This window comes from Osmerus eperlanus, chromosome 20 (genome assembly GCF_963692335.1).
Source record: "Osmerus eperlanus chromosome 20, fOsmEpe2.1, whole genome shotgun sequence".
NCBI lineage: Eukaryota > Metazoa > Chordata > Actinopteri > Osmeriformes > Osmeridae > Osmerus > Osmerus eperlanus.
This window is the reverse complement of record NC_085037.1, coordinates 2,151,106-2,174,935: the sequence shown is the minus strand read 5'-3', so window position 1 is coordinate 2,174,935 and position 23,830 is coordinate 2,151,106. Positions and strand designations below refer to the sequence as shown.

Below are 23,830 nucleotides of genomic sequence, written 5' to 3'. Positions count from 1 at the left end.
CAAATCTGTATGACTGTGCATTAATTTCAGGAAGCTCAACTCTCAGACCATAAAAAGATGCATCCGCCTTGCCCAATCTGGAAGACGTTTTTTTAATATTTACATTTAGTCATTTAGCAGACGCTCTTATCCAGAGCAACTTACAGTAAGTACAGGGACATTCTCCCCGAGGCAAGTAGGGTGAAGTGACTTGCCCAAGGACACAACGTCATTTGGCACGGCTGGGAATCGAACTGGCAACCTTCAGATTACTAGCCCGACTCCCTCACCGCTCAGCCATATTGACCTGCTCAAAGTCGTTCTCAGTCCTTGACCTGAAGTTGGGCTACTACCAGATCAAGTTTAACATGAAGAACATGAATCCAGACTGCTGTAAGTCTTTCAACAGCTGAGGGAGTATGGACTGAAACTGTCTCCGCAAAAGTACACGATTTCGAACATCTGCTAAATACTTGGGGCACATTGTGTCTCAGCATGGAGTTGAGACAGATGCAGCAAACATGAAAGCCCTGAAAACCTGGCCGCAGCCCAAGAACCTCAAAGAATTAAGATCCTTTCTTAGATTCTCAGGATATTCCCTGGATATTCATTAGAATTTGGATGGGTATAACACATTCTTCTGTGGTGTGGTGAACTTAAAACTCGTTTTCAATTCCACTTTACAGGATCTTTAACCCACTATACAACAGTTCAGGGACGCAAGTTTGATATCAGCTTGGGCAGGGACATCAATAGTTAATGCGTGCGCGCACATTTTTTCGCTATCATTTGAGCGCAAATACTGTTTTTTGAGCTTCATGTGATATTGTTTTTATGTTTTAGTCAAAATACGATGATCGGTAGGCCTATCATTCAGAAACTTTCTTTAGTTTTGTAATGTTTTCTTAGCCTACCTCAATTCTGACTTGTGTGCCGAGTCCGACACCTGACTTCTGTGTGCCTACTGCAGTGGCTATTTGGCAAACTCAGAAGAGCGCGCTGACATGGAATTCTGTTTGTGTTTTCGGTTAAACTGCTTTGATTTTACAAGCGTTAATTGGGATACTGCATTAATTTTGTTCGGGATTATGATTCACTGACTAATAAAGTTACTTGTTAAAACTCAAACTTTAGATTTTACTGGGGCACAGCAGACTTTACTGGCTTGTGGGGGGGGGGGGGGGATTTTACTGGGGCACGTGCAGTGCCCCAGTAAAAAGGATCTAACGACGCCCCTGCTCCTACCGCTAATGCTTCATGCTTTATGCTTTACGCTGTATGCCTCATGCTTTAATAACGCAATGAACAACACAACTGTTAATGCTTGCAGTGAGTTAGTTGTGTCACAATCGCGAGAATAAACTGTCCCGTGGTATATATGACGCGCCATCAGCTGACCATTAAGGGTGCGGGCACGTGATGTACCTTCAACTACCCAGACAAAACAAATATGGCTTCGATTACGACAACATACACTGTTATACATTGTGTGTTGTTTATGCTTTTAACGGTTCGTTTTTCCTCGTGTTTTATCGGCTGGGGTGATGGCTACCGTCGGAAGGTGAGATTATAAACTAGGTTCTTTGAAAAAGCGATAGAGAGTGGCACTTGACCAAGTTTTACTGACTTCACTTCCTTGTGCTAGCCGTTTAAATAGCTGGCGCCACCGGTATTTTACATTCCTAATACATCATTTGACTGTCCCAGTCTAGTTTGTCACTCACTAAATTATATCGAATTTAATGACCTAACCGCTGCAGTGCGGCAATTATATTAGGTGGTCTTTGTCAAGGTATTGGATACAACCGGTTCATGTGAAGTTAGGGATCAAGGGAGTTGTCTACACTACAGAATGTCGCTACAGAAACTATTCATAGTATAGCTAGCGTTAGTCCTCTCTTTTACGAGAACTCAAACATTGCGTTTAAGAATAAATCCCTGAGATGCAACAGTAGGCGTTGTACAGCACACTACTCGTGTAGCTATCAGATATTAACGGAGATGAGACAGACAGACGGACATTATATCCTGAATCAGCGATGCTGATCTCGGTTCACACAGTCTTAGCCACGTCTGGGCTAACGTGAAGGGTAGTCAACATGTATTCGGCCATCAGACACTTAACAGTCAGATCTATAGCCTGCTGTGCATAGACTGTAATGACAATAAAACAATGTTACTCATTGCTTCACCTCAACTTTCTGAGTGAATAGTCCTCCCCCTGTTTATTTCTTTGAAACCTTGAAAAAGTATCATTAAGCTACTAACAGAGACAGTCAATACATTGCATTTGTTTATTCTATCTATAAAGATTTGTAGTGGATTCTCAACGTATTGGAGCACCCAGAAGGCATCTCATACAGATGTCTGAATAAGTTATGTTGGTGACTGTGCCTCTCTATCACTGGATTCTCATAGTAGGCTGCAAGGTGAACCACGAAAAGTCTTTTAGAAAATGATTCCCGCTCCACAGTCTGGCATCTACACAATCTTTAGCTCATAAAAAAGAACGAGTCGTGCTAAGCTACCAAAATATAGATATACCAAGATATATAAAACTGTACAACACAGAATAAGGAATAACAGATTAAGGACACACAGTCCTCACTGTCAGTGTCAGGACAATTATCTTCCAGTTCCTCAGTTTCTTTCAAGTCTGTGCAACACAGTCCTAGCGAAAAACAGGAACATCTGCCTGTCTCACAGGCACTTTTGCAGCCGCAGTGTATCACATGCAAAACACTGTCAGGGGCCAAATTTCTGGTCATCCAGGTGACGTGAAAGGTCACATCCTCTATTTGCCAACCATGTCCATCAGTGTGGACAAAAAGCAGCTACCTTATTGGTGTAGAACGATCACGTGTCGAACCGTGCCACCAAAATCCTATTACGCTCTAAAGAAACTAGTTGTGCATAAGACATAGACGCAACGACAATCGACTGGAATTTTAGCGACAAACTTTTTTTTGGTAGCTAAGCACGACTCGTTCTTTTTTATGAGCTAAAGATTGTGTAGATGCCAGACTGTGGAGCGGGATGAAACGATAACAGGGTTCACCTTATCACCTTACGGCCTATAGGTGTCTCTGGAGTTGAACCCAGGTCTCAGTCCCTCGCTCACTCCGCCCCCTGGTGTTGGCCTGCTGCACGCGCGGGCCGAGGGTGTCAACGACACGCTGCACTTCCTCTTCTGCAGCCAGGGAGCGCCGGCCTTGCTTCTGGTGCACACCAACTCTTCGTCCTCCACTCTGGAGGTGAACTGGCCTGCCTTCCTGGCGCACAATACCTCCGGCAGCCTGAGGGTGGAGCCACAGAGCAGCATCCTCTACAGTAACGCTGTCGTCTTTACCAGGGTGAGGTGTTATTACGACTGTTGAGTGTGTCAAGGAGTTTTTAACCACTGTCTTCACTTCTAACCCGTCCCCTCACTTCTAATCCTTCACTTCTAACCCCTCCCCTCACTTCTAACGCCTCACGTCTCTAACCCCTCCCCTCACTTCTAACCCCTCCCCTCACTTCTAACGCCTCATGTCTCTAACCCCTCCCCTCACTTCTAACCCCTCCCCTCACTTCTAACGCCTCACGTCTCTAACCCCTCCCCTCACTTCTAACGCCTCACGTCTCTAACCCCTCCCCTCACTTCTAACCCCTCCCCTCACTTCTAACGCCTCACGTCTCTAACCCCTCCCCTCACTTCTAACCCCTCCCCTCACTTCTAACGCCTCACGTCTCTAACCCCTCCCCTCACTTCTAACCCCTCCCCTCACTTCTAACGCCTCATGTCTCTAACCCCTCCCCTCACTTCTAACCCCTCCCCTCACTTCTAACGCCTCACGTCTCTAACCCCTCCCCTCACTTCTAACGCCTCACGTCTCTAACCCCTCCCCTCACTTCTAACCCCTCCCCTCACTTCTAACGCCTCACGTCTCTAACCCCTCCCCTCACTTCTAACCCCTCCCCTCACTTCTAACGCCTCACGTCTCTAACCCCTCCCCTCACTTCTAACCCCTCCACTGTGTGCCACCCAGCTATGGGAGTACGACGATGTGAACGACACAGCGGACCCCTCCAAAGTGCCCCCCTCCAGCTTCCTGGCCCCCTACGAGCTGCAGACGTTCACCTGGGCTGACCTCAACGCCACGCTGGACCCCGTTTCCCACACTGCACTGCTGTGCGGAGGAGACGGTGGGGACAGCTTCTCCAATGGCTCCCTCTGTCTGAAGGTGAATGTAACAGCAGCCTTCATTGTCCTGTTCACAGTATCACGTCTTTGTCGTTGTTAAGATCACTGCCATAATGTCCTATGTGCAATGGAATATGCTTGAAATTGGGCTGCGTTGCAAGTCCGCGCTATGAGCTTCAAGAAGCCACTTTGGATTAGCATAGAATACTGAGGAAAGTGGGAATTGTAGTCTTTAAAGCCTGTAGCACTGTTATTAACACTTTACATTAAGGTAACATAAACTACCATGTAACCACAAAGCAATACCCATAGTAACAACATAGCAGGGCGAAGCAGATGTCAACATCGATCTTGTTATGGTAACTCAGCCTTTAAGTGCCCCTTTACAACATCCACTTAGCTCTTACACCCCTGCCCCATACTGTGCCTTCTTACACTTTTGTAATAACCTATACCTCTAAGACTTATTGCTCCCCTATAATATTATACCCAATTCAATTACATACAATTTTTATGTACCTACAATGTTTTTAATATAGTTACAAATATAGTTACTTCAGTTACATGGTAGTTAATGTAACCTTATTGTCACATACTAGATAATGGAGCGTTATTGTAAAGTGTTGCCAGACGGTTTTGGCTCATGAAGCCTCTCTTCTTCCTGTTAGTTCTCAGCCTTCGAGGCGGCAGGGCGTGACCAGGGTTGGCCCAGCCTCCTACACAATGCAAACTCCTCCCAGATCAGTGTGCGGCTCGACGGGGTGAAGCCACGATCCAATGGGTCGAGGTTTTCCCTGGAGCTGCAGTCGGTGGGCGGAGCCTATCCCATGAGCAGAGTGGACGTGCTTCGCTCCATCGATGACGAATACACCCCGTCTATATTCAAGGTGACTGTCTGTCTGTCCCTGTTTCTGTGCCTGTCTGTCTGTCTGTCTATCTATGCCTGTCTGTCTGACCCTCTAAAGTATGCCTGCCTGTCTGCCTGTCTGTCTGTCTGTCCCACCATTGTCCTAATTCCTCAGCCTGCTGGTTGTTGACGTTTCTCCCTCCTCCCAGGTGTCTCAGTGGGCGTCGTCTCCCCCCAACTCCTCGTCCTCTGTGCTAGGCTACGCCCAGTGGAAGCCCGTAGCCTATCGGAAAGCCAAGCCCGTGTTTGAGGATGCCACCCCCTGCCACCACTCCCCCCCAGAGCCCCTGGCCTGGCCCCCTCCCTCTGGCCTGGTCCTGGCCTTCTACACGGAGGGCTCCCACTCCCCCACCACTGGCCTCAACATCACCTTCAGCATTACTGGAGACCCCTACTATAACACCACCAACTTCCTCCGCTGGTAGGGGCTCCTGCCGTACACACACACACACACCAGGTCCCCTTGTAACTGTACAAAAGGTATTTTTCTTCATAAAGTGACTCGTTTCTCTTATCTACCCCTCTCTCTCCTGGCTCCCTCCCTTCTCCTCCCACTCCCCCTCTTCCTCCTTTACTCTATCCTCGCTCTGACGATCTCTCCTCTCTGTATACACCCCTCTGTCTCCCCCCTCTCCCTCTTCTCCATCTTTGTCTCTCCTTCTATCTCCTTCTCTCTCTCTCCCTCCCATCTCTCTCTTCCCCCTCTCCATCTCCTTCCCTTTCTCTCCCATTTCTGTCTCTCTCCCTATCTCCCATTTCTCTCTCCCCCCCTCTCCATCTCCCACTCTCCATCTCTCTCCTCTCCTCCCTCCCCTCCAGGACTGTTCTGGTGGGTCTGGGCTCTGCTCCCATGGACTCCTTCTCTACTCTGGTTCTGACCATCATGGCGGTGGGCTTGGGTACTCCTCTGTTGATTATCCTGCTGGGCGGAGTCTGGGTCTGCATACGCGGGAAAGCCACACCCACGCCTGCGGCCTATGAACCAATTAACTGAGGCCAAACGCCAGAATGGATTTACACTGCCCTGCCTTCGACCGTTGGCAGACCACTGAGAAGAGGCTCTCTGGTTTCAGGCAGATGTAACTAAGACTGAACCTTTTTTTCTGATTTGCACTGATGGACATGCAGAATCAACGACTTAGGTGGAGCATTAGGCTGATGTACTTCCCAGAATCCATCAGTTGAATCGTCAGATTTGTTTGTATACATTGTTTGTCTCTACATAAGAAAGACTTTGACCAACGCTGAACATTCCAGTTAGTGATGTTTTATTGGGGTACTTATCAAACATACTTTTTGCTAATGACAGCTTTTTAAAAAAGCAAGTAGGGCTGTGTCACAGTCACTGGTCTCTCATTGCAGATGATAGGACTTGCAAGGATAGAGTACAGGTGAATGATTTGAAACATAGTAGAGACCTCAGAGAAACAGAGGAGAGGGAAGGCAGAAAGAGGAGGGGAGGAGGGTTAGGGGAGGACAGGTGGGGAGGGGAGGAGAGGTAGGGGGGGAGGGGAGGAGAGGTAGGGGGAGGAGAGGAGGGGGAGGGGTGGGGGGGAGGAGAGGTAGGGGGAGGAGAGGAGGGGGAGGGGAGGATGGGTAGGGGGGAGGGAAGGAGAGGTAGGGGAGGAGAGGAGAGGAGAGGAGAGGAGAAGAGGGGGAGGGGAGGAGGGGTAGGGGGGAGGGAAGGAGAGGTAGGGGAGGAGAGGAGAGGAGAGGAGGGGGAGGGGAGGAGGGGTAGGTGAGGAGGAAAGGAGAAGAGGAGAAGGGAACCTCAGGGAAAACCGAAGAAGAGACCACTTCTTATCGTTCCTATGCTACTCATGGGTACATGGTTACGAGTGTAAACACAGCAAGTGTAACAAGAACGGCGATGGAGATGATCAAATAATGGAGAATTCTCCGTACTGCATTGCAATATCCTGCTGGCCCAGGCCAACTCAAGGTGACGTAATGACTTTGGTTAAACAGCAGATCTGACGGCTGGTGTTTTTTTCTGCTTAGTGTTTATCCCACAGGGGTGGAAGACAGGAGGCGGGGTATGAATGACAGGAAGGGTCAAGGAGACCTACAGGAGGATGGTCAAACTGTAATGCTTTTGCACTCTGTGCTTCACTGGTTTAAGGTTTGTAAATGAATTCATAGGGACTTTCTCTTTGCCGTGCAGGGCTGTTTTAAGGTGATTTGTTATGTATTTGATCACTGTGGAGATTGAAGGTCGTCTGGTTATTGATAATGAAATGGAACAAATGATTAAAGAATGTTTTCTGTTGTACGGTGCTATGGTGAATTCTTTCATCTCACATATACTCATGCACAAGCACACACACACACACACTGCCTGATCTTTTCAGCTCTACCGAGACCTCAGTGACGAGGATCTTAAAGGATCAGAGCATCATCCCTCTTTCTGTACACCATCCAGCCCCCCCTCCCAGCACACACATGTACATATACACATCTTCACACATAGACACACGTTCACGCGTCCACACACATACAAACACACACACTGTTATGTATTAAGAACATCTGTCTCGTGCAGATAGTTTGTTTACACACACATTCTCGCTCGCTTAAATCAACTCAAAATGCCCTAATGACATGAATGTTACAAAGGTAGATAGTGTGGGCTCACTCGGCATGAGTAACTAAAGGGGCCCAGGTTCGATTCCGAAGTGAACGATTGGATCTTTTTTGTTAATTGATTGCAGAACAGGTGAACATTAATTGAACAGAGGCAGTATAAAACGCACGCACTCACATCAACACAACATCCAGTCAGTGCACTGAGGGACTGGGCTGAGCAGTGGGGTGGAAAGATCCTCCTTAATGTTGGGATGAAAACAAAGCAGCATTTGGGAGTCAGGTGGCTGAGCGGTTAGGGAATCGGGCTAGTAATCAGAAGGTTGCCAGTTCGATTCCTGGCTGTGCAAAATGACGTGTGTCCTTGGGCAAGGCACTTCACCCTACTTTCCTCGGGGGAATGTCCCTGTACTTACTGTAAGTCGCTCTGGATAAGAGCGTCTGCTAAATGACTAAATGTAAATGTAAATTTTGATGCATCTTCATTCCACAGACTACATCATGAAGGAATATAGAATTCATAAAGTAATATATTAAATAATAATTTCAATAAATAATACACTGATAAATTATATATACACATAACGTACTATATACACCTGTAATAGTGTTTTTACATAATTTCATGGTTTTATACCGAACATGAAGAATGACCAGATTGAACCTGCATACTTAAAGATGAATGGGTTCATTCATGACAAAATATTTGATGCTTTGCCCACGATTAAAGATAAAGAGGTGTATATTGTGATCATAACAATGTTTAGTAGCTTTGAGTGAACTTGTCAACTAATTAAAGCTTCAGGAATGGTTCTTCAGTATGCAGCCTACCTTTGTCATTGACTTTGTGAGCTCACAACTTCAAAAGAAGCAGAGGAAACAGCCTGCTGCCTGTGACCGCGACTGTCTGGTGACCTGATGAAATCACCCTGTGAGCAGGAAGAGAAACAGGGAGTAGTAGCTAGCGTCTGTTATCTAGTGATGTCGCTCGATACCTGCACATCCACAGAATCTACAGAAGCAGAATGTAACCACTGCTGGATTTAAGACCGTCAGTAGAGACCCTTGGTAGATGATGACATCATTCCTCTGGAAGGTCTGTGAACCAGCTGTGACTGTACGGATCTTCATCCTTGCCTGAGCTTGTGTGAAACTCAATCCCACCTCAAAACACTTGATGACCTGTTACTTGTAAGTATTCAGAACCGACTCTGCAAACCAGGAAAGCAGATGGACTTCATCATTTATGAGGTTTGATTTCATTACAGTTAATAAATGAAATTATAAACGTGCACACATATCAAAAATATCAATACATGTTTCTTGCATATCTTCTCCCCTTTTCTCCCTGTCCCTCTACTGTCACTGTCTGTCAAGCAAAGCATAAATGGTGTGTAAAATGCTGTCCAGAAAGTTCAACTGTGTTTTTCTACAGTAGCTCTCGCTCCACCCAAGGATCCAGTTGTTCAGCCAATCAGACAGATCCTGGTTCCAGGACGCTTCTCTGTGATTGAACTTCACTGTGATCAGAAGCTCCTCTGGTTGGCCCCCATTGGTTCTGATCACTACAGTTCTGTGTGGAGGAAGGCGGAAGGTGTGTGTGTGTCTTCACCCACAGGGGGCGCCATAAGCGTTTAACTGCCTCGTTCTGTCTCTGTCTCCGTAGTCTGGAGGAAGAGAGGGATGAATATGGCCTCGACAGCTCACCTCACAGAACAACCGTGATGGCGCAAACGTTTTGGGAGAAGACGACAGTCGGGGCTGTGATGTTTTGGCGGGGATGAGTACAGCTCAGTGGTAGAGCAATGATGGCAGATCAAGAGGGCCCCAGGTTCAAACCCCCTCCTGTATGTTTCTTTGGGTAAACGCTTCTGCTAAAGTAAAATGTTTTTTTTTATGACAATAGAGTGGTTGTGCTCCTGGCAGGAGCACAGCTGAATGAAGAGGCAGCAGAGATGAGTGAACCCTGGTGCTCTGATGCCTTGGATACCAGCGCCAGTCTTATCTCTTCTCTGCACGCCTACGCACAGTAGTCAACAGTTTCCTGAGGACAGAAGGTTAGCCTCCTGACTCCTGAACATTTCCATCAAAGAAACATATTTCAAGGGAAAGAAACATGAAAACACGGCTCGTCTTCTGTGTTAAATGTATGCATCAAACTTTATTAACAAGCTGGAATGACTTGGCTATTTCTGAGGTGGTTCACATTGTGACATCGTTAGAAAGCCCCATGATGTCTTCTTAATTGGACAAAAGAATGAAAAACAGACGGGGGTGTACGATTGCAAAAGTACGAGCCCTAAACTATCGTGGACAAAATTGAACTGGTGGGTCAGACGAGGTAAAAATGAACATATCCTTATGTCTGTAGCCAGGCTAAACACCGCAACAAACCTACACTCCAGTGACCTAGATAACGCCTTAAAGGACACAACAAGACTTATACATTAGTGCCGTGTGAGGCAGTTTTTCTAACACCCGGTTTCATCTCTGCATTCGGGCGGTTAAATGTTGAATATTTCATCATGTCCATGAAATACACGATATGGAGACATCTTGTTGTACCTAAGACAACTCTTGTGACATAGCAAATACACATGCTACAGCCTCCAGCTCTGGAACTCACACACGCACGCCTGCATGCATGTACACACACATGCGCATACACAGACACGCATCCACGCACACACATGCACGTATATACATTATATACACACACACACTTTCACCCCACTGTTGCCCCTTCCCATCCTAGGGAAGCAGCCAATAAGAGTGCAAGGGCATGTCCAAGCCTTATATGGAGTCCCAGGTTGAGATGGCCTCAGATCACTCAGACGACTAAAGAGCAACATTTGCCTTCTGTTGTGCGACACAGTGCATTTCTGTCTCATCTCTCTCTCTGTATTGTCCATTTTATCTGTGTACATCTCTCTCTCACACACACACACACACACATGAACACATACTGTCCCTCTATCTTCACCTTCTCTAGCATCTCTCATCTCCCTCCTTCTCTCCCCTGTCTCTGTATCCCTCCCCCTTCTCTCCCATCTTTCTCTCTATGTATCTGTCTCTCCCTTCCTCTCATCCCCCATCTCTCATTCTCCCTCTTCCTCCATCCCTTCCGCTCTTTCCAAACTCCAAATTGCCCCAAATTATCGCCTGTTAAAAGATTCTACATGTCACAAAGGCACCAAGCCAAACAGCTGTGGCCCCCCACCACCCCAACCCCCACCTTAATTAAATCCCCTAGAGGCCCCCCACCCTTCTATTAAAACCCCCCTATCCCCTCACCCCCCAGACTCCCCCCAGAGTCCTCTCCCCCCCGGGATCTTCCACAGACTTATCCCCTCCCCCCTCCCTCATCCAATCATGGTCCCAGACCCCACCTGGTCTCTATAACCCTCCAATCGGACCCTTCCGAATGCATTACCCACCAATCAATCACAGATTAGGCCCCCTGTCATTGGCCAGCACAAGTTAGATTACCGCCCCAGATTAAACTGCCTGTCCTGGCCGTCATCCTGGCCTCTAATTTGACATTTTATTCCATCAGCAGACTCTTTTATCCAAAACGGTATAAAAATAGTGCATGAAGAAGTCACAGCATAAAAAATCGAGGATCAGAACTGCATATTTGGTATTTTGGGGTTTGGAGCCGAGGAACAGTCCCTGCATGTTCCTCCCATGGCACGTTCTGGAAGGAAAAGGCCTCAGTCATCTCAGCTCCTATGATGGAACCTTGTAATTACCGTCCACGCCACGCCAAGCTCATGCATACTGCATGAGGAGACGGAGGGGTGTGCAGAATCTGGGAGGTGGGAGCTCTCCATATGGTGACGGAGAGTCAACAGATGTAGTTCCTCTGCCAGCCTGCTTCCCCTCTCATCATTAAACCTGTGTTGAGGATGAGCACAGGAAACTGAAAGCCCTGAGTTTACAGGGCTGTGTTCCTAGATATTTATTTATCGTGGAGCACTGGGAATACACACAGATTCAGGGTTAGCACCGGGGGCTAGTCGATGGTATTTTTAAGCTGTCAGCCCTGTTTCTAATCCAGTTGTGATGAGTTGGGTTTGGGGGGGGGGTAGCTAGTGTGGCATTATGGGTAGTGATCTGTCTCTTCAACTGTGGGTGTTTAGCTTACGCCCCAGAGCACCTACCCAGAACACACCTGGGCCCTCCAGAGTAGTGGTACAGGAACAGGTCTACTGCACCTCAGTGAGCTCTACAATAACACGTGACAATGTATTCATTTAGCGTGAATGAATCGTGTGTTCGTTTGGCACAAATGAAAGTACAGAAGGGGGGTTTTGAACCTGAGACCTCTTGATCTACAGTCAAAAGCTCCTGCCGCTGAGCTGTACCAATAGCTCAACCTATACCTACAATAATAACAGAATAATCCTGTACAGTTGTAGTACAGTGCAGGGATGTTGTGTAGAGGTGCCTCACAGTGAGGAGGCTGGGAGGATGCGTGGGGTTGAAGGTATCATGGTAGCAGGGTGTAGAGGTGTTTGAATCCCACCTTCAGTCTATTCTATTCTTTCTATTCCATTCTATTCTATTCCATTCTACTTCCCTTTACTGATCCTGTGGGGAATTCAAGTGTTGTTGTAACAAAGAGAAAGCAGCTATTTTAGAGATAAATAGCAGCAATAAAATAAAAAATATAACAACATAGATGTCTTATACACACAGATAAATCTTCCTCCATGATCTTGCCCTATCCTGCCCTGCCCTGCCCTCTCCTCCTGTCCTGCCCTGCCCTGTCTTGCTGTTGTCTTGCCCCCCCCCCCCCCCCCCCGAGGTCCAGACCCCACCAGATAGCATGCTGTCCTATCACCACAGTCCCACATTGCTGCCCATCAAATATGCAGGCCCCCAGTGTCCCTAAAAGCCTTTGGTTGTCATGTTATTTTTATAAGCGAGCATGTGCGCTGTGCGTTCATCTGGGATAGAACGATACATTAGCTGCTGAGATGCGGAGCTCTTCCACTGTGGCAGGGAACGGCTTCTCTCTTTGTGTGTGTGTGTGTGTGCGTGTGGTCATTTGCGTGTGTCTGAGTGTGTGTGTGCGTGAGGTCATGTGCGTGTGTCGGAGTGTGTGTGTGCGTGAGGTCATGTGCGTGTGTCGGAGTGTATGTGTGCCATTGTGTGCGTGTGTATGAATGTGTGTGTGTGAGAGCGTGCGGTCGTGTGCGTGTGTGTATGAGCTCGAGGTTTGTCATCATGTAGGGGTAATAAACCAGGATGTATTTTTAGTTGCTGTTGCTATACCTTCTCTTTCTACTCCCCCTCTTCCTCATCCTCCCTCTCTTCCTCTTCGTTTCCGGCTCAGGCCACAGAGAGGATCAAACTCCATGTCCACCAACACCCTCTCCTTGTTCCTCTCTCCTCCTCCCCTCCCCTGCTCCCTTCTCTTCCAAGGAAAGAGTAGCACATTGTTTGCTGTTGTTGTCGTTCTGTTCGTCTATACACCTGGGACTTGGTGTGGTTCCCCATATCCCGGCGGATCACGTTATCGGTGTCTTGACAGCACCACTCTACCGGAACGACCAGACAAGCCTGAACACGACCGTACGCGGTCGTACGAGATGGTGGGAGAGCGTACGGTCCTCCAGCTGTCAGCTCACATCTGTCTGGGCTCAGTTGTAAAGCACTTGACTGCATCTCAAGACGTTCCCAGTTCAAACTCTCTACATTGCTTTGGATGAAAGGGTTTACTCAAAGATAATGGATTACATTCTGTTGCGTTGCATCTGAGGGGATGTGGTGCAGAAGTACAGAGTATACAGTCCAAGTATACCAGCACAGGGCTCTCAAGTCTCACGCATTCGTCGTGAGACTCCAGCATTTCAACCATTTATCATCACGCTCTCACGTATACCTTGTATTTCTGAAGCTGAGAAGTAAGGGGTAACTTGTCCCACTATAATTAATGAATGGACAAGGAGCAGGCATGCAGGAAGTTTTCTGCAGAGTTCATAGCTGTCTCAAGTTATACCCACGACCACATCCCCCCCCCCCCCCATGCCCACCACTCCCCCCCACGCCCCCACCCCTCCCCCCACGCCCCCACCCCCTCGGTCTCCTGGAATATTTGTACCCAAACATTGACAGGTATGTTAATCTCACGCCAAACATTTTTCATAAAACTTAAGAGGCCTGCTAGCAGTATACAGTAGTCCAACTATATTAGCAGTACAGTCAGTGTATAGTCCAAGTATACCAGCAGTACAGAGTGTATAGTCCAAGTATACTGGCAGTACATAGTAAATAGTCCAAGTATACTAGCAGTACAGAGTATATAGTTACAGCTCCATAGAGACAGATTGTACCAGGCTGGTGACTCACAATAGAACAGCCCCTCCCCCCCACCAACCTCTCATCTCTCCTCCTCCCCCTCCACACTCTCCGTCTCTCTTCCCTCTCTCCCTACTCATCCTCTCCAGCTCCCCCTCTCATCCCCCTCTTATCCACTCCGCCTCCCCTCTCATCCTCCCCCTCTTCCCTTCCTCCACTCCTCCTCCCCCTCTACCCTTTCATCCTCTCCTCCAACCTCTCTACCCCTTCATCTCCCCTCCCATCCATTCCTCTCCAGTTCTCCCCCTCCTCCTCCCCCTCCCCCTCCTCCGCTCTACCAGAGAAACAACCAGTTGATGGGAATCGTTCCTCACGCTGGTGTGTGTCTTCCCTGCACCTCCTTCACCTCCTGACCTCCTGTGTGAGGCGGGGCCCATCAGGCGTCTCTGCCTCCATGCTAATCAGATACTTCCGGAAGGTTTCAGCCCGAGCCTGTCGCCATTTAAAACGGGGAGCTCTGCCTTGCTTCCTCGCTCTCCTTCATCCATAATTAAATCTGAATACTTGATTCCATCATAACGGGTTTTGATGCGATCAAAATTTAAACCCCCCTCCCCCGAGGAAACCCAAAACGCCACATTAACAAGAGAAAGACAAAGGACGGAAGCTTTCTTTTTCAGTGTAAAGGATTTATTTCACAGTTATGCATACATTAGTCATTTTCCACCACTGTTGTTAATCGACCCAGTAGTGATGGCTAGCTGGGAACATGTTCAGTGTCTCTGTCACGCCTGTCTTTGGCTCCGGTCTCAAGGAGGTTTCAGCGCATGGAGGTCTGGTCTGCCCGTCCACACAGACATGTCCAGCGTCTCAGGTTAGCAGTGCTCTCTGAAGGCATACCGTGGCAGAATATTGCTTCCGAAGATAAACGCTCATACGGTCAAGCATACAGGTATCCCACGGCGGGAGTTTGACTTGTGTGTGTACGTGTGTGTGGGTGTGTCTGCGTGTGTGCATGTGTGTATATGTGCGTATATGGGGGTATGTGTGTATATGTGTGCATGTGTGTGTATGGCTGGGTGTGTGTGTGTGTGTACATGTGCGTATGTGTGTGTATATATGTGTGTGTACGTGTGTGTATATGTGTGTATGTGCATATGGGTGTGTGTATGTGCGTATGGGTGTGTGTGAGGTGATCTCAGTGCTTCTGACTGCTCTGTCCTACATGAGACGCTCACCGCATGTTAATTTCGACTCACTGACCTATGAATCACTGTTTGGTCGCTGGCCAATGGAAGCTGGAAACTGGGCCATGTGACCAACCCAGGACATTATACTGAGTGTGAACATTGATTTCTGTTCTATTTCAGTTTGGGGGAGCGCTGGGCATCGAAACAGAACGCAGAGAATGTGGACGTGGAACATCAGCTATGGATATAAGTAGTGCAGTCAGGGAAGGTCTGACACCCATCTGCCTTCCCTGATTGGTTACCTCAACCAGTAAGTTTGTAAACAGCATGTTCTCATTGGGCGTTGCTTCAAGTAGAGGGCTCTGGGGTTCATCTGCCAGATCCAACGAAGGTTTGAAGAAGGTGATTCGCGAAGAAAGTTAGTCCTCTCTGATCTTGCAGGTGGTTGTTTAGTTGCTACTCAGCCAGACAAGACATGGACATCCTCCAGGTGTGTGTGAACAGCGTGAGAGTCCTCAACTGCACTCTTCTCTCTGTGACTTCTCCTCCACTCCCTTCCGTCACACACTTCCTTCATGTCTAACAAGCCCCATTGCTGTTCTCTCTCTCTAAAAATATCTCCCATGTTTGGTGTTTTTCAGCAACAAGGCATTTTCACATGAGAGCCGACCTACATATCAGACGGATAGAACAATGTTAATACGTTTGTGGCATCATGGTCCCCAGGCGGAGTGTGTGTGTGTGTGTCATAGGAGCACCTCAGCTTCAGACTGAATCACGCACGCAACACACACACACACGCAACACATCCCAATTCCTCCAAGATCATACAAACACCCACACGCACGCACGCGCGCGCGCACACAAGCTCCATCCTGTACTGAGGACAGCCTGTTCCCACAGCCCCTCCCCCAGCCAGAGTGGGCTTCTGAGAGGCAGCAACAAAGAACAGGACCAGCCTGAGCTCCATGCAGCGTGTTACAGCCAGCCAGGCTCCCACTTCCCCTCTGTTCCCCCTCTCCCTCTCCTCCCTCCAGCCTCACACTCCCTTCTCACGTCTTCCCTTCTCCCCTCACACCTCTCCTCCTCCCCTCCCTCCCCTGGTCGTCCTCTCCTCTCCTCCTCATCTTCTATCCCTCTCCTCCTCCTCCCTCTCACTCCTCGGATCCTCTCGTCCTACACGATCATCGGCTCATCCTCTCCTCCCCCTCACCCCTCTCATCCTCTCCTCTACGCTCTCATCCTCTGATCCTCCCTCTCATCCTCTCATTACACTCCATGCTCGTCCGGCATCACAGACTGTCCGTGTTCAGACTGTCTGGGCAGGGACTGTTCGAAGGGGGCCAGATCACTCAAGACCTTTTGTGTTTGAACATTTATAGCAAATAACGCCAGACAAAATATTGTAGAAGTGACACATGTATATATATATAAAGAGAATGTGCAGAGGCCCCATCATGCCTCTCTAGTGCGCTTTCACAACAGGAAGAACTAGCAATATTTCACCCAATCGCAGTCTTTTTTTGGGCGACGCAAAAAGCCGCCCCAAATCACGGAGTGTCCTCCTCCTCCTCGTCCCGTGACGGCGAGGGGGGCGTGTCCGTGGCGTCCGTCTCTCCGGAGGGCCGTCGCCGTCGCCGTCGGAGCGTCTGCGTCTGCAGCTCCTTCACCTCCTCCAGCACCTCCTGCGCCTCCTTCCAGGAGCTCACCGCCTCCTCCAGGAGCTGCTCCGCCTCCGCCCGCCGACGCTCCACCTCGTACGTCTCGCCCCCGGGGGGAGGGGCCTTGCAGGCCAACGAATCGACACGCTTCGCGTGAGGCGAGTCACAGCCCTTTAGAGAGGGGGAGTCCTGAGCTCTGAGGTCTTTACCGGCCGCCCCCAGGGACTCCTTGCCCTTTGGAAGCGAGTTGGAGTCGTTGCTGCGTGGCGAGTCAGAGCCCCTGAGGCAGGGTGAGTCAGTTCCTTTCATACCGGGGGAGTCTTCGCTCCTGCGGGCCGAGGATTCTGTGTCTTCACCCGCCTGAGGAGAGTCAGGAGCCCTCTGGCCGGAGTCTGACTCTCCCGGACGAGACAAGTCAAAGCTGCCAAGTCTGGGTGAGTCAGAGCCTCTCAGGCGCGGCGAGTCGCTACCCTTCAGAACGGGCGAGTCGCCGCCCTTCGAGTGGGGCGAGTCAGTGGCTTTAGAGCGTGACCTCTTCCCCTTGACCCGCGGCGAGTCTTTCCCACGAAGCCTGGGCGAGTCTTTACCCCTCAGCCGGGGGGAGTCGCTGCTCCGGCTGCGGGGGGAGGACCCCGAGGAGCGGGAGCGTGGTGAGTCCGACCCGCGGAGGTGGTGTAGCCGGGGCGAGTCAATACCCTTCAGGTAGGCTGAGTCGCCGCCGCCCCGGGCGCGCTGAAGCTCCTGCAGCCTCATCTCCTCCAGAAGCTCCTGGGCGCGCTGCATCTTCTGGGCGATGAGGCTCTGGAGCTGGCCCACGGGGGGGCCCTCGGCCTGGGCCACCGGGCCCGCCTGGACCCCCTCCTCCCTGGGATGGGGCCGCAGGTCGGACCTGGAGCGGACCGGCCTGGAGGAGAGAACCTCGTCCATGGAAGCGCAGCGGCTCCTGCCCTGGATGCTCATTCTCTTCCCAGGCTGGGGAGTGCGGGACTGGGCCTGGGGCTGTGGGCGAGCTTGGGGATGAGCCTGGGCCTGGTTTTGGGGATGGCCATCCAGGTGGTTGGTGCCGTGCCTTCCCCAGGAGAGCTCACTCCCGCGAGGCAGGCTGCCTGTCTTAACCCGAGGTTCCCTGGAGGTCACGCGCAGCTTGGAGACGTCCGTGCCCGCTCTCTGGCGCCCCTTGGTCCGATGCCGGTCCTGGTCGACCCGGTAGCCCCGCCCCCAGAACCCTGCTTCGATGTCCTCCTGGTAGAAGCCGTCTTCCTCGTGGACCAGGTCAAGGGTCAGCATGCCGTCAGAGGAAGTAGAGGCCTGGGGTGGAAGTGGACAGGCTACAGTTACAGACCCAGTCAGTTCGTTTAACCCTTGTGTGGGATTTATGTGGGCTGCAGTACCCACCACGGCCAGCAGGTGTCCCCTGGTGGGCAGACGACGCCCGTGAGGGATCTTGGCCCGGTCTCGGGTCGGATGGACCAGGACGCTCTCTTCCTGGATGATTACCTAGGAGACAGGCATGGAGACTGTCAATAGTCACCTGGGAGACACCAAATATGGGTGAATGACAACCTGGAAGACACATTGATAGAGAAGGATAGACGATTGGACAAATAAATGGATGGGTGGATGATCTGACAGATGGATGGATGGTTGGAAGGATGATTGGACAGATGGATGGATATGTGGATGACTGGATGGATGACTGGATGGATGGCTGGCAGGATAGATCCCGCACATACACACACCACTGTGTTTCTCTGGCAGAGAGAGTGCATTTTCCCCACACCACCCCCCATCTCTGCCCCCTGGAGATCTGCCCCTGATCATGCAGTAGGTCCTGGGGGGAGGAAGGCGTCACCTTGCAACGGAGGTGAGCTTGGTAAACAGGTGGCCGTCGCTGGCAGGGGCGGGGTAACAAGTAGGACTGCTGGTTTCCCAGTGGATGGGGATTCACCCAGGAAACATTTTGATCTACTATAGACACCTCCAGGGCATGCAGTTCCTTCCAAGCACAGCGCTGTCTGTACACACACGCAAACACACACATGCTCACACACGCATGCACACGCATACACACGCACACATGCACACACACACACACACTAAAACGCACACAAAAGGCTGCTTTCATCTCTGTCTGCCAGTTTTAAGAGAAAGTGCTCAGGGACAGTGCTGAGTCGGGGGGGGGGGGGGGGGCACGGTTGCTCAAAGTAAATGAGATGAAGGGAATGGAAGAAGAAAGAGCAAGGAGAGCTGTGGAGCTTGGAGAGAGAGAGAGAGAGAGAGAGAGAGAGAGAGAGAGAGAGAGAGAGAGAGAGAGAGAGAGAGAGGCGTGGGAAGAGAGATAGAGAGGGAGGGAGAGAGAGAGGGGAAAAGAGAGATAGAGAGGGATACATATGGATAATGAAAGAGATCCCAAAGAGAAAGATAGCTTGAAAGAGAATAAGACAGAGACATGGAGAGAGAGACAGACAGACAGAGAGAGAGAGACCTACCTCATCCAGGATGCGGTTCTTGGCTTTGACGATGGCAAGGTTGAGGGCGTTGACCCAAGACTCCTTCTCCTCAGGACTCACGGCCAGAAACATCAGGTTAGGAGCCTGAGGAGGAGAGGAGAGAGAGAGAGGGAGCGGGTTAGAGAGGGAGACGAGGAGAGGAGGGAGGGGCCGTGTGAGAGGAGAGGAGAAGGAGAGCGCGAGCGTGTAAGAGGTGAAGAGGAGGAGGGAGGAGTGTGAAGAGGGGAGGTGTGAGAGGCAGAGAGGAGTGTGAGAGGGGGGAGGAAAGCGGAGGAAAGGAGGAGAGAAGGAGTGTGTTAGAGGTGGAGAGGAGGAGAGAAGGAGGAATGTAGAGAGGGGAGGTGTTAAAGGTGAAGAGGAGGTGGAGGAGGAGGAGGAGGAGGGAGGAAAGGAAAGAGAGGGATGAGGATGTTGAAGAGGGAGAAGAGTAAAGAACTTGATCAGGCCTAAATCACACAGAAGACCTGGATAAAAACCTTGACAAGGCACTGGGCTTAAGTTGGTTCTTATCCTGAGCAGAGGTCTAAATCTCTAAGCTACTAGAAAAGACGTCTCAGGCATCATTAAGGCTGGTTTTCAGAGCTCGAATTCAGACCCAATCCAATTAACCCCAGCTACTTCACTGGTCTGTGTGAGACACACCTCCTCTCATCTCACACACCCAATGATAAGATACCATCCACACTCTGATGAGCAGGAAGTGTAGCAGGTGGTGAGGCTGATGGGAGCTGAAGAGGGTCAAACCCAGCGGGGGACCGGGGGGCTGGGGGCTGGGGAGGAGGGAGAATTCCGGTTGAGAGAAGTTGTGCTGATGAGCTAATCAGATTCTCTGGATTACTCATACTAGGGAGGAATCCCACAATCCCTGTCTGGTTGTGGTGTGTGTATGTATATTTACACAATCATATACCGCTTTAATGGTACAAAAATAAAAGCATGTAAACGCATGCAAACCAACGAAGAAGAGAGAAGGAAACCATGACAACGAAGAGCTGTGTGTTTGTGTGTGTGTGTGGCACATAAGATAATGGCTGGCCTCCCATCCCTGGGCAGCAGGCCTCACCATGTCCCCAGGCTGTCCTGCCTCCCCTGCCCAGCCCGGCCTCCCCCCCCTGGGCGGCAGGTCTCACCGTGTTCCCAGGCTGTCGGCAGCGCAGCAGGGTGAAGCGGCTGTGGTTCTTCTTGCTGCGGCTCTTGGCCTTCCTCAGCTCCTCAGAGCGCTCATAGTCCGCCAGGTCGAACACCTCCTGCACCTTACGCTCATCCTTCACCTGTACGCACACACATACACACAAACGCACACACACTCATACACACACACGTACACACACACACACAGACAGACATACGCATACACAGACATACACACACCCGCACGTACATACACACACATACACACACATAAACGCACACATACACCCACGTACACACACACACACAAACACACACCCAGGAGTGAGATGGTGTGTGTAACCGGGTTATATAAAAGGCAGAGAAGGTTTGTGATGAAGGCCGACATTGGGCAGCTGGAGCCGCATCAATACAGGACAAGCAGGCAAATGACTCCTGTCAATTTGTAGTTAAACCTTTCACCATCTGCCGTCACAGAGAGACACACTTGCTTGCGTACGACACACACACACACACACACTCGCACACAAACACACTCTTGCACACGCACACACAGTGTATGATGCACTACAGCAGGAGGCTTGCCGTTTAACCCCAGGGACAAGACTAATTACCTCTAGTCACCCAGGGGCCTTCTTCCCTACACACACACACACACACACCCAGATTCTCTCTCTCTCTTTCACAGACGCATACACAGCCGCACACATACACCTACTCTCTCTCTCACACACAGAATATGCTCAACCTACCAGATAGCAGCTCAAATAATACACAAAGACAGATGTGCATGTGTATGCATGCGTGTGCATGTATCTGTATAAGTGTGTTTGTATCTGTGTATGCGTGTGTCTGTGTGTGTCTATGTCTGTGTGCGTGTCTGTGTTTGTGTCTATGTCTGTGTGTGTGTTTGTGTGTGTGTCTGTCTGTGTGTCTGTTTGTGTGTCTATATCTGTGTGTGTGTATGTGTGTGTGTTTGTGTGTGTCTATGTCTGTGTGTGTGTGTGTCTGTGTGTGTGTGTTTGTGCGTGAGACCCTCCCCAGCCTCCTCTCAGCCCTCTCCAGAGACCCAGACCAGAGCGTCTCATTTAAAGGCAGATCAATTGTAATCAGCGACACCAGGGTCACAGACATCGACCCCACCTCACCCTGACTGACAGCAGCTAACCTGTGTGTGTAAGTGTGCGTGCGTGTGTCTATGTAGTGTGTTGTGTTTGCATGTGTGCACGCTATGCATGGTGTGTGAGTGTGTATGTGGTGTGTGCGTGTTGAAGGGCGAGGTCAGGGTTTAGGACTCCCACAGGGACACATTAGTGTCTGTACACACCACTGAGGTAGCTTGGGGTCATGGTTGGTGTGAGCGGCTGTGTTTCGTGTCGCTGTTCTGTTTGGTGTGTGTCTGTGTTTGAGTGTGTGTGTGTTTGCGTGTGTTTGTGTGAGCGTGTGTGTGTTTGTCTGTGTTTGTGTGAGTGTGTGTGTCTGCTATGATACTTTCAGCTCTAGCACAGTAACAGAATAATACTGCGGCATCATAGGCTGCTTTGAGAGTGTGTGTGTGTGTGTGTGTGTGAAGATATCTTTGATCACAGTATGGTACTGTGCTGCTTCTCTCTCTAGTGTCAGGACAGCAGCTCTTTGATGCCAAACACACGCGCACATGTACACACACACGTACACACGTACACACACGTACACACACACAGGCACACACACACCCGTACTCACACACAGGCACACACACCCACGTACTCACACACACAACCCTAATATGGAGCAAAAGAAGCCCTGAGGAGTCATTCTCAATATTTCACTTCCTGACTGCTATATGGAAAAACTGTGTTAGGTGTGTGTGCGTGTGTGTCTATGTGTGTGATTTCATGTCAAATCCCTCATCACTGAAAATAACCTAGTATCACATCCCAAAAATGCAAAGATACTTTAGTTGATACATACTCGTATACACACTCTCAAACACACACACACAAACACTCTCAAACACACACACATAAACACTCTCAAACACACACACAAACACACAGTGATGAGGGAGAGCCCTGGAGCGCTAACCGATTGGTCCTACTCCAGAGTAGGGTGTGTGAGTGTGTGTGTGTGTGTGTGTGTGTCACTGTGTGTGTGCGAATGTGCAGCAGTAACACCCTGTAATCAAGGCTACAGGCTTTAGTCTGCTATATAAACCAGGTTAGCATTAAAGTAACAGAAATGGATTAGGAGTTTCCTCACACAGGAAAATGTTGTGCTGTTTACAGCTATGTGTTTGTGTGTGTCTACAGACCTGCTGTTCCTCAATCCGAACAGTCTCTACATAATTATATCAATACAGTATCTATACAGTGTATAAGCCAAACTAGAGTGCCGTGACCTCAGCAGTCATAAACACTGAGCTTGGTCAATCATAATCTCTGCCTCCTTTCCCCCGGCAACACAACCTTGCCCTCCAATCACAACAGCCCTCCGTTGAACCCATTACGTTGTCTGACATGAACCAATCATAAATAATTCTATATGTTTGTTCAACCAATTCCAAAGCTCTTGAGTTGGTGTCCAGGTTGAAGTTCACTTTGATCTCCTGAGGTCATCCATTCTAAGAATAACTCCCTCTCCACCTCTATGTCCACTACTCCATCCATCCATCTATTCATTGCCATCACCCCATTCATGCATCCATCTCTCACTCCACCCCTCTCTGTCTCTCCTCCATCCTCTCTGCCTCCATCCCCCCAACCCTTCTGCACCTCCATCTCTCTATATATAAACACAATGTTGAGATCTCATCCATAATTCACTCAGATCACTGGTGTCTGAAGAGAGGAACCACTTACAGCCCCGGCCCGGCCCTCCCCGGCCAGCCCACCAATCAAAGGCCAGCAGGCCAGGGAACAGCAAGTGCTCTCATTAAAGTTGCATGAGATGAGCATCCTCTCGTCCAATCAGAGGTCAGTATGAGATGACAGCCGAGGAACATAAAGGGTGCTATCTCCAGGACAGGAACAGATACACACATGCACGCACACCCTATACACCCCCCACCCTTCCCCAATACACACACACTCACACGCACACACACACCTGCACACACACACCTGCACACACACTTCTCTAGCAGAGGCGGACAGAAGCTCTCCAGTCGTCTCTCTCTCTGATGACGAAAACTCAGCAGTTTTGTTGAAACATAAAGTTCAGGACTCCCCCCACACAGCCTCCTCCATGCAGAGAGCTTCCTGCATCACACACGCATCCCCCCCGCCCCCGACATACACACTCTCACACACTCACACACCATAGCGCTTGTAAACACGGCTCAGAGCTGTCACCTCCCAGGGTAGGACACTGGTGCCTCGGTGTTCTGACTGGAGGTTGAA

General features: G+C 49.9%; 2 protein-coding genes across 2 annotated transcripts in view; one reads left to right on the top strand and one right to left on the bottom strand.

The window, feature by feature from the left end:
• The first annotated feature begins 1,397 nt into the window (after nt 1-1,397).
• glmp (glycosylated lysosomal membrane protein) lies at nt 1,398-6,534 on the top strand. Its single transcript, XM_062445725.1, has 6 exons — nt 1,398-1,540; nt 3,060-3,332; nt 4,008-4,202; nt 4,831-5,049; nt 5,219-5,490; nt 5,889-6,534. The coding sequence occupies exons 1-6, from the start codon at nt 1,430-1,432 to the stop codon at nt 6,061-6,063; spliced, it is 1,245 nt and encodes a 414-aa protein (XP_062301709.1). The 5' UTR covers nt 1,398-1,429; the 3' UTR covers nt 6,064-6,534.
• Nucleotides 6,535-16,375: 9,841 nt separating this feature from the next.
• The window catches only part of plekho1a (pleckstrin homology domain containing, family O member 1a), a 10,569-nt gene continuing 3,114 nt past the window's right edge, over nt 16,376-23,830 (bottom strand). Inside the window, exons 3-6 of the mRNA XM_062446184.1 lie at nt 20,450-20,590; nt 19,299-19,403; nt 18,205-18,306; nt 16,376-18,117 (exon numbers count right to left, since the gene is read on the bottom strand). Coding sequence (XP_062302168.1) covers nt 16,699-18,117; nt 18,205-18,306; nt 19,299-19,403; nt 20,450-20,590 — 1,767 coding nt within the window. The 3' untranslated portion in view covers nt 16,376-16,698. The remainder of the gene's footprint in view (nt 18,118-18,204; nt 18,307-19,298; nt 19,404-20,449; nt 20,591-23,830) is intronic.